General features: G+C 35.2%; 1 protein-coding gene across 10 annotated transcripts in view; it reads right to left on the minus strand.

The window, feature by feature from the left end:
* Positions 1 to 19725, minus strand: part of RELCH (RAB11 binding and LisH domain, coiled-coil and HEAT repeat containing) — a 121199-nt gene that overhangs the window by 48051 nt on the left and 53423 nt on the right. For all 10 annotated transcript variants that reach the window (XR_014251739.1, XM_082416915.1, XM_082416914.1 and 7 more), the window contains 3 exons: positions 9432 to 9544; positions 4949 to 5039; positions 1809 to 1880 (listed from right to left, as the gene is read on the minus strand). Coding sequence is in view for 9 of the 10 variants with exons in the window: in XM_082416915.1 (XP_082273041.1) it covers positions 1809 to 1880; positions 4949 to 5039; positions 9432 to 9544 (276 nt within the window). In the remaining variant the exon portion in view is untranslated. The remainder of the gene's footprint in view (positions 1 to 1808; positions 1881 to 4948; positions 5040 to 9431; positions 9545 to 19725) is intronic.

Below are 19725 nucleotides of genomic sequence, written 5' to 3' on the forward strand. Positions count from 1 at the left end.
TTGGCAGGTGGATTCTCAACCACTGGGCCACCAGGGAAGCCCCCAAATTTTATTTTTTAAAAAGACAATTGTTTGACTATTGGTTTCTCACTCTTCACCAAAGATTATGAGGTAACAGTAAATGCAACATAAACAGCTCATGTATTACACAATTCCAATTTTTGTACCCCTTTAAAAGAACAATCTTACAGAAAGGACCCTTTAAGGCAGGGGTCAGCAAACTTTCTGTAATGGGCCAGATGGTATATACTCTTGGCTTTGGGGCCGAAAAGTCTCTGTTGCAGCTATTCAGCTCTGCTGTTGCAGTGTGATAGTGGACACAGACAATACACAACAAATGGGTGTGGTTGTGTACCAATAAAAGTTTATTTATAAAAACAGGCTATGGACTAGATTTGGTTCCAGGCTGTATTTTGTCAAGCTCTGCTTTAAACTATGGTTGTTTAAATTAAAATAATTTTTGATGTCACCTCATTCCTCTACCCCTTCTAAGCCCTAGACCTAGGGGAAGATACCTAAAAGGACACAACAGTCCAGTGGTTCTCAATCTTTTGGTGGCAGGATTCCTTTAGTCATTTAAAAATTAATGAGCGCCTCAAACAGCTTTTGTTTGGGTGGGTAATATCTATTGACATTTATCATATCAGAAATAAAAAAAGAGAAATTTAAAATGATTAATCATTAAAAACAACAATAAACTCATTAAAGGTTAACATAATGAAATTATAATTTTAATGAAAATAACTATAATCAAAAAATTAGTGAGAAGAATGGTGTTGTTTTATATTTTGTGCAAATCTCATTGATGTCTGACTTAAAAGAAGATAGATCCTCTTACCTGCTCAGCATTCAACTGTGTTGTACTGTTTTGGTTGAAGTATTTAAGAAAATCTGGCCTCACACAGACATATAATTGAAAAAGGGAGAGGTATTTTCATAGCCTCTTCTGATAAGAATAGAAGCTGTCAAGCTCACAGTGGTGAATACAAGTTTTCCAAAATTCTTGTTCTCACTTAGAAGTTCCACTTTTATCACTGGCAATGAATGCTGTCTACTTGTTTTCCTTGAAATGACAGGTTCCATTTTATTCATTTTCATGAAAATGTCTGTCAAAATCCCAAGTTTGAATAACCACAGCTTTTTTTTTAGTGGTCTGTCAACTAAAACTGGTTTAGCTTACAACTCGAGTGCTTTTCCTGAAACAGCCATCATAGTTCAGAATGCAGCAAAAGGGCTTGATATGAGTATCTTCCATTTTATTACACAGAATATTAAAATCATGCATACTTAGGGTCAAAATTTAGTAGAATTAATAATTTTACTGATTCACCAAGCTTATTTTTGAGTGAAATTGATTTTTTCTGCAAGTGCATGGCAGTGAAGAATACAATCATTATCTGTCTATTTGGGTGTCACTGCCTTGATCAGTGCTAATGCACTGGCATTGTTGCCCATTACAGCTTTTGCACCAACATGTAAATGTCAACACAGAGAAAAAGTCAAAAAATGTTTCAGTATTATTGTGAAAATAATTTTCATCTCATGCGACCCTCAGGGTCCTCAGACCACACTCTGAGAATTGCTGATGAGGTTTAATACGTTTATACTCATGCAAAATCAATGGTTAATGTACCTATCTGTCTGCAATGCCATATGGTGTCAACGTGAGTCTTCTCTTTTTGGCTCATCTTTTTCCTTTGTTAGGACAGAATTTGGATTAAACTGTATAATTAGACACCTGAAAAAAAGGTTTCTCTACTGTTAAAAAAGGAAGAAAAAGGTTTTTAAGAAAAAATTACAATTCTTACAGGAAGGTAAGGTGCCAGTGCTCCACAAGATTCCGCCACAAGCAATCTTCTTTCTGGGTATTTGTGATTAATCTAGAGTAAAAAATAAATAAATCAAGCATGAACAACATACCCTCCCTTCCTCCAATAGAAAATTATTTTTCACCACAAATCCTGTTAGGAATGCAATAAAGCTTCTTTCTTTTCCACTTCGGGGATCCCTATACCTGGATCAGGATTAAGGGAATCAGGGAGAGCCTAAAAAATGAGGTCACAGGGATTACCTGTTAAAGAGAAAGAAGATAAAGCAAAGATGAAAATATGGCAAGGTGTCTAGAGATTGCGAGCTTGCCCAAGACTAAGCTTTCCTTAGGATGTCAGGAGCAACCTTCTCCTTCCCTAGCAACATTAGTATATTTTTAAATTTGGAAAACCCAGCTTCTAGATATTTACTGATACAGTCTACAATATGTGCAAGGAATGATTCCTCAGTCCTCTTTTTTTACCTCAGGGATTAGGACGTAAATTAATCGGTGATTCAACCAGAGCTCTTGACTGGTGTTATGATTTTGTCTTTAAAGCAAGCAGACGTCAATTCATTCCTGTTTGCATGTGCGAGATGAAGGGGTTTTGCTATTGTAATGACTACACTGAACCATAACAAAAAATAACAAAAACAAAAAAAATGACACATACTGGGTTTTGTTCCCATATGTCTTCTTCATAAAATATAAATCTTTCTTTGACTGGAAAAGAAGTGTATCTGTTCTCATATTCCCATATGAAAAGGTGACATAATTCATTAATGTATTGGATGCCTAAAATTAAGAAAAGAAATTATGTAGCAATCTATTGGGCAACAAATTGGAGGTAGGTGGCTAGATAGATCCCCAATATCCATGTTTATTCAGGTTACAGAAGAGGTGGTGGTAGAGACGTTGGTAACTGACATCTCTGAATAAAATTTAATCCAGAAATAGTAACCTTAAAACAAAATAGTTTGAATGTCATAGTATTTAATACGTAAACTTCTATTTTACTTTCCTTTAGTCTAGCAAAATGAGTCTCAAAATTAAATGTACACCAACAATCAACTGTATTCCTATATATTGGCGATGAACAAACAGAAAATTTTAAAAATTCTATTTACAATAGTATTAAAAAGAATAAAATACTCAGGAATAAATTTTAAAAGTGCATAAGTAATATTCTGAAAACTATAAAACATTACTGAAAGAAATTTTAAAAGACCTAAATAAATGGAAAGACATCCTAAATTCATGGATTGAAAGGCTATTAGGATGGCAACATTCTCCAAATTGATCTACAGATTCAACACAATCCTTATAAAATTTCAGCTGGCTTCTTTGCAGAAACTGACAGGCTGATCTTAAAATTCATACAGAAATTCAAGGGACCCAGAATAGCCAAAACAATCTTGAAATACAAGAACCAATTCAAGGGGTTGGGGTTTCTTTGGGGGGTGATAAAATTGTTCTAAAATTGACTGTGGTGATGGCTGTGTAGCTCTGTGACTACAAAAACCACTGAATTGTACAGTTTAAATAGGTGAATTGTATGTTCTCTGAATTACATCTCAATAAAAGTTAAAAGAAGAAAAGAAAATGGAAAAAACTATTAAAAATTACATGTACAGGGGCTTCCCTGCTGGCGCAGTGGTTGAAAATCTGCCTGCCAGTGCAGGGGACACGGGTTCGAGCCCTGGTCTGGGAAGATCCCCACATGCCGCGGAGCAACTGGGCCCGTGAGCCACAACTACTGAGCCTGCGCGTCTGGAGCCTGTGCTCCGCAACAAGAGAGGCCGCGATAGTGAGAGGCCCGCGCACCGCGATGAAGAGTGGCCCCCGCTTGCTGCAACTGGAGAAAGCCCTCGCACAGAAACGAAGACCCAACACAGCCAAAATAAATAAATTAATTAATTAATTAAAAAAAAAAAAAAATTACATGTACATATGTATAACTGTACAGAATTGTAAATTCAAAGTTGTATATGTTGTTTCCAAGTTAATTTGACTTTTCAGTGGTTACAGCCTAACCCTAAATTAGTATGCACTATAATTTCTAGATGACATATGGATTGTCAGAGATAATATGGATATATATAATGTTCCCTTTTAAATACTGAATCTAGATATGACTCCACTAAATTCTAAAGAAAAAAATGAATACTCAAAGAAAATGGGAACAGAATTCTAAAAGACCATAAACTTTAGCGATATTCCAGAGACTAATAATTTTTCTTAAGAATAAGTGACAAAGCTAGTATAAATAAGGCCATGCAATTTGTCTTCATAAGTAAGAAATCCATCTTTTTAAGATGGAAGAATAAGTTACTTAATGACCTAAATATGGAGTCTAGAAAGTCAAAGATTCTGAGTTCTAGAGAGGACTGGAATATTACAATTCAACATAAAACCAGAAGTATTGTTAGTAAATAGTGAGTTGAAATATAAATATATATAAACCTCCTACATCAAAGGTTTACACTTTATATTCTGTATATACTTGTAATATATACAAGTATACAATACATACAGATACGATTTCTATTATCTACCTACCTACCTACACATACACACAACCTCTTCCTTTCCCTTGAACTCATTAGTTTGTATATTTTTTGTATTTTGTATCTCACTTGATTCAGATCCTTGAACGCAGCAATTTCTGTATTTTTGTATTTTGTCTCATTGGATTCAGATTCTTGTCTAAACATCCCTTTCTCAGAGATTCCTTCTCTGACCATCCTTTCTAAAATAGCACTCCCTATCACTCTCTAACATTTAGCCTACCTTTTTTTTTCTTCATAGTTTATAAATTACAAGACATCGTTTCATTTATTTGTTTACTCTTACCTCTCCACTACGATGTCATTGTCTTTTATTCACCACTGTATCCCTAGTGACTACAACAGTACCTGGCAGTGGAAATAAGTGTTCTTTAAGTATTTGTTGGAAGAACGAATAAAGCAAAGCATCCCAGAGCTTTCTTAAGGACTATTAAATCACTGTGCTGAGCTATAGAAATAGTAGCATAATTTATATCCCACATATTTCCTAATAGCATTTTTAAAAGATAATATGAACATTTATAATAAATTAGAATACAATAGCTAGGGAAAACCCTGTACAGTTATTTACCTGTTCCCAACACTGTGGTAAAAGTTCAGCTTCTACACGTGTTGGGCCAACATGACGTGCAAATGCCACACAACCCGTCAGTATCATTTGCCTGAAAGATAATACAGATGAATAAAGATTTGTATTTGCATAGAAAGCACAACTAGGACAAAGGGTTAAAAAGAGTCAGCTCTAATTAACATGAAGTACAATGTTTTTGTACAAATTCAACTTTTCACTATGGACGGGCTGCCACCAAGAAAGTAAGTTTCTTAAGACTAGCCCCTCCAGCAGTGGCAAAACCATTTGTGAGAGATGTTGTGAAGGGATTCCCTACTGGTGTGAAGCTGAATCTCATAACCTCCTAAATTAACTTCCCACATATACATTCTGAGATTATAATATGTTTAATACTTCAGTTTCTAATGAATTTCAGTTTCTAGCTACTCAATCAGTGATTATTTTTCCAGTATTTCTATAATTAAAAACTACGATGTCATATTAGTAAAATGATATTTCTTTTTTTTTTAATTTTTATTTATTTATTTATTCATTTATGGCTGTGTTGGGTCTTCGTTTCTGTGCGAGGGCTTTCTCTAGTTGTGGGTGTGTGGGCCTCTCACTATCGCAGCCTCTCTTGTTGCGGAGCACAGGCTCCAGACGTGCAAGCTCAGTAATTGTGGCTCACGGGCCCAGCTGCTCCGCGGCATGTGGGATCTTCCCAGACCAGGGCTCGAACCCGTGTCCCCTGCACTGGCAGGCAGACTCTCAACCACTGAGCCACCAGGGAAGCCCTCTTTTTTTTATTTAAAAAAATTTTTAATTTTTATTGAAGTATAGCTGATTTAAACTTATTTATTTATTTATTTTTAGTTGCATTGGGTCTTTGTTGCTGCGTGAGGGCTTTCTCTAGTTGCGGCGAGCGGGGGCTGCTCTTCGTTGTGGTGCTGCTCTTCGTTGTGGCGCGCAAGCTTCTCACTGCGGTGGCTTCTCTTGTTGCGGAGCACGGGCTCTAGGTGCACGGGCTTCAGTAGTCGTGGCTCCTGCACTCTAGAGCACAGGCTCAGTACCTGCGGTGCACGGGTTTACTTGCTCCGTGGCATGTGGGATCTTCCCGGACCAGGGCTCCGACCCATGTCCCCTGCATTGGCAGGTGGATTCTTTACCACTGGGCCACCAGGGAAGCCCAAAATGATACTTCTTAATGAGAATTTTTGGTATTGCACCCAAGATAACTGTGGTAGGCAGCTTCTGACACGGCTCCTAATGAGGTCCATCTCCTGATATTCATACCCTTGAGTAATCCCATCTCCTTGAGTGTAGACTGGACCCAGTGATTTGCTTCTAATGAACAGAATAATGGCCAAAGTGATGGTATGTCACTTAGGAGATCAGATTACAAAAGCCTGTGATATCCATCTTGTGAGACACTCTCTTCTGCCTTCTCAGCTGGCAGGCTTTGATGAAGACACTGCCATGTTGGACAGTTTCATGTGGCTAGAAACTAAAGGCAACTTCTGGCCAAAAGCCAGTGAGGAACCGAGGCCCCCAGTCCAAAGATCCATAAGAAACTGAATCCTGCCAACGACCAAGCTTATAAGCTAATCCTTCCCCCATGGGCCTTGACGTGGCTATAGCCGCAGCCAACACCTTGACTACAGTTTTATAAGACACCCTGAAGCAGAAGACCCAGATAAATTGACCCACATAAACTGTGTTATTTTAAACCACTTTCTTTTGGGGAAATTTGTTATGAAATAATATATAAATAACTAATGTGATAATTTCATTTGAATTGATAGATTTATAATTTAAAATTTTAAATAAGATTTTTCACTCTTCAAAATGAAGTTCCATTTAAAATGACTCTGAAAGGCAAAATTGTAAGTTTTTTTTTACTTTTGATTGACTATGACTTTAAAACAGTAAAACCTGATTAAAAAAAAAAGTATGTTTTCCATAGATGTTTCAAAGTAGCCAGCTTTAAGGAAAACCAAAATAGAATGTTTAATTCATATTAATTATAAAAGCCCAGGCGTTACTCATTGCTATTTCTCAAAACATGTCAATTTAACTTAAACTGAATAATGACCTTACATTTCCATTTAGTTCAGCCAAGTTAGCTACAACTGTTCTCTCAGGCTGAGGAAATAACAGACAAAAAGCATCTGGACAATGAGAAGGGAAATGTTGAGCCAATATGTCTTCATTGTATATTGCAGCTTCTCCTCACCATAACCTTGTAATTTTTATCTGATTTCCCTTTATATTTATATCATTGTCTTCTATGCCTGTTTCTCAACTTTTCTTTTTTCTATTTTCTCCTACTTTAGGAAGGCAAATAAAGTGAATAAAAGAAAAACGGAAAAAGAAATTCCCAAGCTTTAAGACAGCACATTAGCTGCCTGTTCCCACTGAAAATTTCCAAATGTCTGATCATTTTTACCCCCATAGTATATTAAAATAATGAGAAGTCATATATGTAGGTTCTAGAAAAATCTGATAATTATAGTAAATGAACTTTGGTGAAATTTAAGCATTTCAAACACACATAAGAAGTATATACTTATATAAGAGCTTCATGCGAAATGACTTTAAATAATGAGTCACCATCACTATACTAAAGATGTACAAACTTGTTCAAAAAATGTTAGTCCCCTCAGAACAAACTTCTTAGTCAGCAGAGTTACGATTCAAAATTCTAAAAAATAGGACAGTTCTGAAATACATTTGAAAACAGAAAAGATCAGATGGCCTACAGATTTTTAACAGCACTGGAAACAGGCTCCTGTGATAGTAAAAATAAACACTGTTCCTACTTGTAGAAAATCATAGGATAGGAATTATTTGACACAGGTAGAAATATGGTGTTAGTTATCGCTGTTAGCAAAGAACTGCCAAAATGCAATACTATGGCGCATAAAATTAAGTTTCTCTTAGGATGCAAGGAAGCTTGAGATTCATTAAGTAAAGTAACAACTGATTATATGTTAAACATATTATGCTAACTTAAAAATTTTGCTTTGTTAGTTTGTTATTCATATCATATATAGTTAATAAATTGATTAGTTTATTTTAGTAAATAACTTTATTTCTGTAACGTGAAAGATTTAAGTGTGGACATGAGTGTTTAAATCCTGACATATCTTGACCTGAAGTAAGGCTATAGGTACTTTTGGCCACCAGGCGGCAGCCGTTAGCTTTACATGCAGAGTCTATGAAAACAGGCTATGCAGAGCTAGAGGTTGCCTTGCAAATCTAAAAATGACAATGTAATAAGTGGTATTTAATTATTAACTAAGTTACCAAGATAGGGAATAGTATTTTTCAAGGAGAAAATAAAATATTAATTTTCCTATATAGCACCATCGAATTGTCCTTAGAAAATTTTCAGTTTGCAATGAATGGAACTTGATTGAATTTCCCTTATTTCCATTCGACTAGCATATAGATTAATCTTGACTGGATCCTGAAAAAACATGTTTCTCTGCTTGCTCAGGTATGTTTTGGTAAGGGTAGGAAAGAGATATATGCTTACAGAGTTTTAAAGTCTACATGACTTTTTATTCTCATAGTGGAGAGATCCCTTGTGTTTAAAATTTTGAGCTTGATTTGTCTTATGGTTCACTTTTATGATTTTCCAACCTTCTCAGAAGAGGTAAAAACTGTAACAGTCAGTAAAACAAGTACTGAAATTATATAAAGTTACCTAATCATAATGTATAATTCTATTTTTTGCAAAAGTATAAGCAAAAATTATTTCTTTATTAAGATAGAAAATTACTATGTAGAAAAACGTTTCAATAGCTCAATCTTATCCAACTGGTGCTTAGTCTACCTACCCATACACCGGGATGTTTTGTTCACAGTCACACTTGCACAGCTTCACCTAGTATGTAAAGGCCTTACCTTCTGAGGTAGACCTCTATCACTGTTGCTTGATCAAAACCCATTCCCCTTTCTTCCAGAGAGTCTCTCGATGTGTGCCCCATCCCCCCCCCACCATCAGGTATAACTCATTTCTCCATTCAGGCATCCTTGGTTGTGGGTATTTGACTCAGGACTAACCAAAACACTGTATCCCTTTAGCCACACAGAAACTGCTTTACAGATAGCTCAGTGATGCAGACATTCATATATTAAATATTTTATTTCTTGTAAAGCATAACCATTAAGAGGCCATGCTGTATCTAGTTCATCTGTGGGGGAAAAGGGAAATACTTAGTTCCTGGAAATCAAATGTGAAAGATAAAAGCAAAGAAATATCGGAATTAGAAATCCAAAGGTAACTAACACAAAAGTGTACAAATTCAACATGAGTAGTTGGAATGACAAGAATGAAAACATTGCAGGACACTGTGAACAAGGTCAGTGTTTCCTCTTATTAAAATAGATATTAGAAAGAAAAGATAGCATTTACATTAAAATGCTAATCATGATGCCAAATTAATAAAATTAATAAGTCAACATTATATTTATTTACCAAAGAAGTAGTCATACCCACCTTTGCTCATCATCTGGTCTCTTGATCAAATTGAAAAGTATGTGGAGAAGCTGATCTCTCTCTTTAGGCTCAGGATGTAGGCAGGCTGTACACAATATGAGGGGGATCAACTCCTAAAGAAATATGAAGGTGGAAAAAGTCAAAGTAAAAATGCATTGCAGAATATTCTTTTTTTCCCCAATGTATTCTTAAATGGACATTTAAAATGAAATAAACCTCAGCGTATATAGGAGCAAATTTTAATTTTGTAAGGCTGATAATTTAAGAGAAAACACTGAAACATATATTTTTATGTTGGTTGTGCAGAAGATGCAGATCACAATGTAATAAAGTAACTTAAGATTCAAATAACCTTGTTTTCTTATCCAATACCTCCCAAGGGTCTATTAGCTTTTAAACTAAATAACATTCTATCTTACTGTAAGCTGATATAGTAGTTTTAATTTTGAAAGTGTTTTTAAACAAACACTTGCAGAAGTTAACTATACTTTAAAACTTAAAATGATAACAGAAAATAAAGACAACTCGTCCCACTTCCATAAGCACAATATAATCTTTCTTAAGATTAGATATAATCAATAATTTTGTACCCTTAGCACCTAACCTAGTGGCTAATTTTAAAGACCATTTCCACAGGTGTTGAATGCTCTCAGTACAACTACAAAATGTCAGTAGAAATGCTTTATGCTGAAATGAAAATTTTTAACAATATTTTGTTTGTTGCACTTTCAACATGCAGAAGTATATTCAATATTTTCAAGGAAAGTAATAGACAAAAGTTTATTTCTCTCTTCCAAAGAAGTATTTGAAAATTAAAGTTGTTTCCCATTTTAATTAAATTAAGACTAAATTCTAAAATATATTCAAAGGATATTAATGTTTTTCATTTTTGGAATAGATTTTCAAATCTAATGAAATAAAAGTCCAAAAGTGATAAAATATCTTTGGAGAGAAATCCTCTAACTTACTTTGCAGATATTTTAAAGAAGTCACTATGATGTAATAAAAAGGGTAGAATGATTACTCCCATTTCTTTTTCCCATCTGCCTCCCTACCCAACAAAAAGTACTAGCAGATTTAAAATAGGAATTGATCACTGCATACTAATACATGATACCTTGAAGAAAAGTCTACACTGTAGGAGAAGTATCTTCCTATTTTGAAGATGCTCCCTTAGAAACAGATGATATGCTTTTTAAAGGAGTTGAGACTGAAACTTAAAGGCATGACTAGAAGTCCTTTCCATTATTTCTAACATCTTTATATATTACGCTAAAATTATAATTACTTGGTATAATTCTAAATTGAAAGTACAAAGATGTAGATAAGAAGAGCTAAGAATAAATCTGAGAAGCAAAAAGAAATTTAAAACATTTATTCTGCCATCTTTCTATTGAGGCACCTCTGTACGTTTTAGATTAGTGAATAACTGAAAAGCAAAAGAAATAAAAAATAATTAGGGAAAATAATTTTGCACTGGGAATGGAACAGTATATGTATGGATCCTATATTGTTATATAATGTTTCCATAGATGCTTAATATGTTGCTTGATGGGTAAGTCTTGACTTTGGAGGAGAAAATAAACAAGCTTTTATAAAACATTAGGGTAGAAGACCATTAATATCAAGGATCCTTAAGGATTCCATTGAGGCTGCTAAGAGCCAATGACACTAATAAGAGGACTAAGACTGCACATCAGCATATCACACTGAGAGTAGAACTTTAAGGATGAAAAAGTAGTTATTCTAGAAGGCACTAACAAAAAGAGAAAATATTTTAATGCCTGAAAATCAAAAAGACCCTAAATATTTTATTTGTACTTTCCCCTCATGTCAGACCTTTCTCTCCCATGGGTTTTCTTGCTTCCTCATAACCCTTCTTCCTGCTTTCCAATCATCTCCAAATATACGCTCTTACATTATCTTATTCCATTCTCTTCCTATTGTATTACTCTTTAAAAAAATAAAGTTATGAAATGTAGGTAAGATATTTTCTATAATTGCAAATACATGCATATACACTCTGTTTAAAATATACAACAATAGCTTCTTTATCTCAATAACAAGTATACCAAAATAGCTGTGTTGCTGTTTATTTTTTGTGCCTCACATTTTCTTTTCCTTTTCTCTTTATTTTAAAATCATGAGGCTTAGTGATTCTTAATCGAAGAGGAAGTTTATGTCATACATTAATATAAAGAATCTTTTAACTGGAATGTGGCTATAGATTTGCTAAACCGAGAACCCTGAACTCGGAGCTAGAAGAGCTCCTGTCTCAATACTTCTTAGTACCAAAGAACCTAATGAAAACCACGAATTTCTCTGATTTTTAGTTTCCTCAAGTGAAACATATAGGAATTAATTAAGATTAGTGCAGAAATCAAAAATTCTTTACATATATCTTCACATATATTCTGTATTTTTCTTATCTATGGCTAATGGGATTGTTAATTTTTCCTTCTGAGATCAAAGTTGGCCTCAAAAAGCCTTCTCAACACAGCAGCCATTACCAACCAATCCAAATTGACACATGGGAGAAAAACGATTTGTCAGTCCTTGTCTCCTTGAACTCTAAAATTATGCTCAATTACAGTTAGTAATAATTTATATTGCCATCTGTTTTTATTTCTTGCTGGTTAAATCAACAAATATGGGAAGTCATTGCCAATAAGTTTTGGTTGATAGCCTATGGCAAGGAGAACTGGGTACAGCGTGGCACATTAATGACTATGGCAGTTATAATCCGGTGTATAAAGTATGCCAGATGGTCTCCTCTTCTTATAGCAACACTGAGCTGAGAAGAGGCCCAGAAAGTGATGGCAGAAAAAAGTGGAAAGTGTAGTCTGTATGTGATAGAGCCATCAAGGATTTTAATTGCTAAGTTATGACTATCTCCAAATATCCTAATTTCCTCTTCCTCTATCATTCATTTATTTATTCACAACTTCTATTTGTACCATTCCTGAAATAATGAATTCTGTGTTAAGTATGTATCTGCTGTGCTGTATATCACTTATTTATTGTGAATTCACCTTTTTCAAGCCTCTAAAGTACTAATTCATCCATTTAAGACCCTATTTACCATTTCACACTACAATTGACCCTTGAACAACACGGGTTTGTACTGTGTGGGTCCACATATGTGCAGATTTTCCCCCTTAAGTATGTATTACAGTAGTACACAGTCTGTGGTTGGCTGAATGAAAAGTTATACTGGGATTTTGAACTGTGTGTGGGTCAGCACCCATAACCTTTGCATTGTTCAAGGAAGGGTCAACTGTATTCATAAATTTATAGATTTGAATCAATATTCTCCCTTTGGTATCATCTCTCCAACTGATGAAGTCTAGTGTTTAAAAAGCTTTCCTTATAATTATAAATAAAACATTTTAAAAATGGTGACTAAATTTTCTTCAGAAAACAATGTGATAGTGGTTTTGAAAATGTCTTTGAATAATAACCATGGTAAAATAATACTTACAGCTTTGGTAACATTATATCCAAAAAGAATCCCTTGCCCCCCCCCCATAAAAATGTTATTGTCTCCATATTTCAAGGCAACAGAAATTTTAAATATTTTCAAACATACTTTAGCACCTGATAGTACTCAATTAATGTGTATTGAAGTGAAATACAAAACTGATCTACTGATTATCAGAGAGGAAATCAGTGTAGTAATCATATTGTGGAAGGTATTCCAGTACTTTATTACCACAATACTAGAAAAGATATTTCCAAGGCCTATAGAATTCATTAACCTAAAGACTTAGTAATTTGCACTTTACTCAAGTAAATGATTTTTGCTTTAACTATTTTGATTTTTGCAATTTTAACAACAATGCTAGTTCTTGCTATATGAAGGGTCTCCCATTCTTCCTATGAAATTTTGTACAGAATTAAACAGGAAGGGCTTCCAGGATTTTCCTTTCAGTTTACTTTTTAAAAAATATTTATTTATTTAATTTATTTATTTTCTTTTGGCTATGTTGGGTCTTAGTTGCAGCACGCGGGGTCTTCATTGCAGCGTGCGGGATCTTTTGTTGCAGTGCAGGCTCTTCGTTGTGGCGTGCGGGTTTTTCTCTCTCTAGTTATGGCGAATGGGCTCCAGAGCACGTGGGCTCTGTAGTTTGCGGCACGTGGGCTCTCTGGTTGAGGCGCACGAGCTCAGTAGTTGTGGCGCTTGGGCTTAGTTTGCCCTGAGGCATGTGGGATCTTAGTTTCCCAACCAGGGATCGAACCCGTGTCCCCTGCATTGGAAGGCAGATTCTTTACCACTGGACCACCAGGGAAGTCCCTTCTTTTCAGTTTTACAAGTAAAACAAAATAACTTCTAATAATAATAAAGAAATCACTTTCAGTAAGATTAGTGTGTGTTCAGACTACAAAAACAGAAGAAAAAAAGTACCTAAACAGGATCTAAAACAATGTGAGTGATCAGATGTTAAAGGGGAAAGAAATGAAGTAGGAAATGAGATCAGGCAAATTTTAAAAGTAAAAAAAAAAAAGCATGGAAATGTTGATAAGATAATGGCTCCAAGATCTGAAAGGAATCTAAACCATAAAAGGAAGTACTGCATTTAGATCAGATGCCAAGGAGGAAATGTTTGAGTACTTCAGGTCAAGAAGCAAAATTCTATAGTTCTAGAAAGGTGACATTAGTCCAATTAATTATAGTTCACTGCTTGTCCTCACTGTTCCACTAAAATTATTTCCTATAACCCAAGCTTCGTTAAAAATTTTAGATAGGGGACATCCCTGATGGTGCAGTGGTTAAAAATCCACCTGCCAATTCAGGGGACACGGGTTGGAGCCCTGGTCCGGGAAGATCCCACATGCCGCAGCGCAACTAAGCCCGTGCGCCACAACTACTGAAGCCTGTGTGCCACAACTATTGAAGCCCATGCACCTAGAGCCCGTGCTCCGTAACTATAGGAACCACCGCAATGTGAAGCCCGTGCACTGCAACAAAGATTAGCCCCTGCTTGCCACAACTAGAGAAAGGCCGTGTGCAGCAACGAAGACCCAACATAGCCAAAAAATAAATTAATTAATTAAACAATTTTAGATAACTGTTATTAAATTCTTTTTCATCTAGTCTTTAGCCTAGGGATTAAGCAATAATGAATTACAATTTAAATTCAAGTACCAACAAGTGTACATCCTCTGATTTAGAGTTTCAGTTGAAATTTGTCAGGATGTTGACAGTAACATGTAAAGAAAAAAAATAAAGAAAAAACATTGCAAAGACTCACATAAGGAAAAGACAAGATTACTCACCTCTGGAAAAGTTTTACACTTCAAGGGCTGCTAAAATATCTATTCTTAGAATTATTAATATCTATAATTCCTGGGGCTCAGCCTTTAGGAAGCCTAACTGAAATACTTAAGTGACTTTCAAACTCTGATACTGCTAAAGAGCATGTGATTTACTCCAAAAATTACAAGACACACACACACACACACACACACACACACACACAGTCTACATGGGTAAAGAAGATGGACCAAGCTTATGTACTTTACTGTACTATCTACTTTACTTGTACTACTATATTACTCTCAGACAGTTGTAATTATCTGGGGCTATCATTACACGTAAGTTTAAAATTTACCATGGAGCAACCACTAATGGCAATGTAAAAGAGCAAACTTTAGTTTCTCAGAAGATGAGCAAGTCTTTTAGAGGTACTAGCTACTTTTAAGTCTTTTAGGGAATTGGTGTTCTCCTTTATCTTTTTTCTTTTTATAGCTTTAATGATATATATTTTATATATCATGAAACTCATCCATTTCAAGTGTACATTCAGTGGTTTTTCAGTAGATTCAGAGTTATGCAACCATCCCCAATCTAATTTTGGAACATCCTACAAAGAAAGCTTGGACTCGTTTTCCATTTCACCTTGCTGCACCCCCATTCCAGGCCCAGGCTTCTCCTTTGCTTTTCTAATTTAGCTAGCTGATGACATATATTTCCTTGCGGTAGAATAAAAATGAACATTAAATTTAGATGTATTATTTTAAAATGCTTTTAGAAGTAATTCTTTAAGAAATCTTGTTTTAAATTACAGAATTTCCCCTTCAAATGCATTTAAAGTAGAAATTGTGAAAAATCAACTTCTTTAGCCTATTTTACTATATACATATATCAAATGACAAATATATTTACTTTGTAATTTGGTTTGAAAGATACAAGTTCCTCAACCAAACCATTAATGTGAACTACTATATAGAAAATCAGTTCACTATTTTATTTTTTTCTCCCAAAATGAACAGGCAAAAAAGTCTTTTAAAATACAAGCTGGTAAAAAGAGATTATCACTACTTTGCAGAACATAGGAGAAAATTTTTTTTTCACTTTTTATCATCTCTGAAATTGGGATGCACCTTACAATGGAGAGCGTATCATAAATTAATTGGAATTCTTATTTCTTAAAGGTACATAATTGTTACAATCAATGGTATCTTAGATTTGAAAATAAGGTATGTTGAATTTGGAAAATGCTATAATTGTGCCCTGAAGGTTAAGTGAGGTTGCAATTTTTCTTTTAAAAAACAAAAACAAATAACACTAATATCTATAGCCACTGTACTTTCCACTTTTATACAACATAAAGTTTAATTTATTAGACAGTATTAATTAACCTTTATGTCACTCCATTTAAAATAGTGGGTCATAAAGTCAACTGAATGGGTCACAAAGAGTTTTTTTTTCTTTTTTATTGTTTATTTAGGTATATTCTTTAGTGTTTTAAAATATTTATAAAATCCTGTTTGATACTATCTTCTATTTTAACTTTTTGTAATAAAGGCAAGACTTGATTTGTAACACTTTTATTTTAATTACATGTGTAATTATACACTGGCACATGATGTAAAATATCTTCCTTACTGACAGTGTAGTCAATAAAGCTTGAAATACCCAATTTAAAACATGTTTAAAAGACTACAGAAGACTAGATATTATGCAGTCTTGAGAATGAGAAAGCTCTTTATCTACTGACATAGGAAGATATAAAAATATGTTACATGGATAAAAAGCAAACTGGAAAATAGTGCATAGAGTATGGTAGCATTTGTATAATTCATTCATATATTTGAGCTTGCTTATACATGCAGAAAATACCTCTGAAAGAATATAATACAGCTCCAATAATAGTTGGAGACTTCCATACCCCAGTTTCGATAATGCACAGAACATCCAGACGAAAGATCAGTAAGGAAATAGAGGACTTGAACAATGTAAAACAATTAGACCTAATAGACATATATAGACCACTCTAGCTGACAAGAGCAGAATATATATTATTTTCAGGTGCACATGGAACATTCTCAAGGAGAGAACATATGTTAGGCTATAGACAATTCTTGGTAAGTTTTAAAAGATTGAAATCACACAGAGAATCTTCTCCAGCCAGATTGGAAATTAAAACTCAATAACTGAAGGGAAACTGGAAAATTCAGTAATATGTGGATGTTAAACAACACATTCTTAAACAAAAAATGGGTCAAAGAAATCACTAAGGAAATTAAAATACTTTGAGATAAATGAAAATGAGAAACAGAACATACCAAAATGTGTGAAATGCAGCATAAGCAGGACACAGAGGGAAATTTATACTTGTAATTGCCTACATTAAAAAAGCAAGATCCCAAGTCAACAACCTTGCAACAAAGAGCAAACTAAACTAAGGGCAGGCTGAAAAAAGAAAATAATAAAGATTAGAGCAGAGATAAATGAAATATACACAAGGAAAACAAGAGAATCAGCAAAATCAGAAGTTGGTTCCTTGAAAAGATCAACACGATTGAAAATCCTTTAGCTAGACTGACTAAGAGAAAAAGAGAGAAGATGCAAATACCTAGAATCAGAAATAAAGGAGAGTACATTAGTAGCAACCTTACAAAAATTAAAAGGATTATAAGTGAATACCATAAACAATGCTTCAGCAACAAATTAGATAATCAAGAAATGAACTAATTCCTAGAATCACATAAATTACCAAAACTGAGTCAAGAAGAGATAGAAAATCACAACAGACCAATAACAAGCAAATAGATTGAAACAGTAATAAAAACCCTCCCCCAAAGAAAAGTTCTAGGATCAGAACTGATGAATTCTAAAACACATTTAAAGAATTATTAGGGGGACCCAGCCTGAGGAGCAGGGGCGGGAGCTCTGAGACTGGGAGGGCTCACACCAAGGAGTACTTCCCCGAACTTCTGCTGCCAGTGTCCTTGTCCCCATGGTGAGCCACAGCCACCCCCCGCCTCTGCAGGACACCCTCCAACACTAGCAGCCGTGTGGATGAAAGGCTCTTGGTACTCCAGCCAGGCGTCAGGGCTGTGCCTCTGAGGTGGGAGAGCCAAGTTCAGCACACTGGTCCATAAGAGACCTGCCAGCTTCACGTAACATCAAACGGTGAAAATCTCCCAGAGATCTCCATCTCAACACCAAGACCGAGCTTCACTCAACGACCAGCAAGCTACAGTGCCGGACACCCTATGCCAAACAACTAGCAAGACAGGAACACAACCCCATCCATTAGGAGAAAGGTTGCCTAAAATCATAATAAGGCCACAGACACCCCAAAACACACCACCAGACGTGGACCTGCCCACCAGAAAGACAAGATCCAGCCTCATCCACCAGAACACAGGCACTAGTCCCTTCCACCAGGAAGCGTACACAACCCACTGAACCAACCTTAGCCACTGGGACACCAAAAACAACGGGAACTATGAACCTGCAGCCTGCGAAATGGAGACCCCAAACACAGTAAGTGAAGCAAAATGAGAAGAGAGAAAAACACACAGCAGATGAAGGAGAAAGGCAAAAACCCACCAGACCTAACAAATTAAGAGGAAATAGGCAGTCTACCTGAAAAAGAGTTCAGAATAATGATAGGAAAGATGATCCAAAATCTTGGAAATAGAATGGAGAAAATACAAGAAACGTTTAACAAGGACCTAGAAGGACTAAAGAGCAAACAAACAGTGATGAACAACACAATAAATGAAATTAAAAATTCTTTAGAAGGGATCAATAGCAGAATAACTGAAGCAGAAGAACGGATAAGTGACCTGGAAAATAAAATAGTGTAAATAACTACTGCAGAGCAGAATAAAGAAAAAAGAATGCAAAGAATTGAGGACAGTCTCAGAGACCTCTGGGACAACATTAAACGCACAAACATTCAAATTATAGGGGTCCCAGAAGAAGAAGAGAAAAAGAAAGGGACTGAGAAAATATTTGAAGAGATTATAGTTGAAAACTTCCCTAATATGGGAAAGGAAATAGTTAATCAAGTCCAGGAAGCACAGAGAGTCCCATACATATAAATACAAGGAGAAACACGCCAAGATACATACTAATCAAACTATGAAAAATTAAATACAAAGAAAAAATATTAAAAGCAGCAAGGTACAAACAACAAATAACACACAAGGGAATCCCCATAAGGTTAACAGCTGATCTTTCAGCAGAAACTCTGCAAACCAGAAGGGAGTGGCAGGACATATTTAAAGTGATGAAGGAGAAAAACCTACAACCAAAATTACTCTACCCAGCAAGGATCTCATTCAGATTTGATGGAGAAATTAAAACCTTTACAGACAAGCAAAAGCTAAGAGAATTCAGCACCACCGAACCAGTTTTACAACAAATGCTAAAGGAACTTCTCTAGGAAGGAAACACAAGAGAAGGAAAAGACCTACAAACCCAAAACAATTAAGAAAATGGTAATAGGAACATACATATCAATAATTACCTTAAATGTGAATGGATTAAATGCTGCAACCAAAATCCATAGACTGACTGAATGGATACAAAAACAAGACCCGTATATATGCTGTCTACAGGAGACCCACTTCAGACCTAGAGACACATACAGACTGAAAGTGAGGGAATGGAAAAAGATATTGCATGCAAATGGAAATCAAAAGAAAGCTGGAGTAGCAATTCTCATATCAGACAAAATAGACTTTAAAATGAAGACTATCACAAGAGACAAAGAAGGACGCTACATAATGATCAAGGGATCAATCCAAGAAGGAGATATAACAATTGTAAATGTTTATGCACCCAACATAGGAGCACCTCAATACATAAGGCAAATACTAATAGCCATAAAAGGGGAAATCGACAGTAACACAATCATAGTAGGGGACTTTAACATCCCACTTTCACCAATGGACAGATCATCCAAAATGAAAATAAATAAGGAAACACAAGCTTTAAATGATACATTAAGCCAGATGGACTTAATTGATATTTACAGGACATTCCACCCAAAAA

This window comes from Balaenoptera physalus (genome assembly GCF_965194825.1).
Source record: "Balaenoptera physalus genome assembly, chromosome: 12".
Taxonomy (NCBI): domain Eukaryota; kingdom Metazoa; phylum Chordata; class Mammalia; order Artiodactyla; family Balaenopteridae; genus Balaenoptera; species Balaenoptera physalus.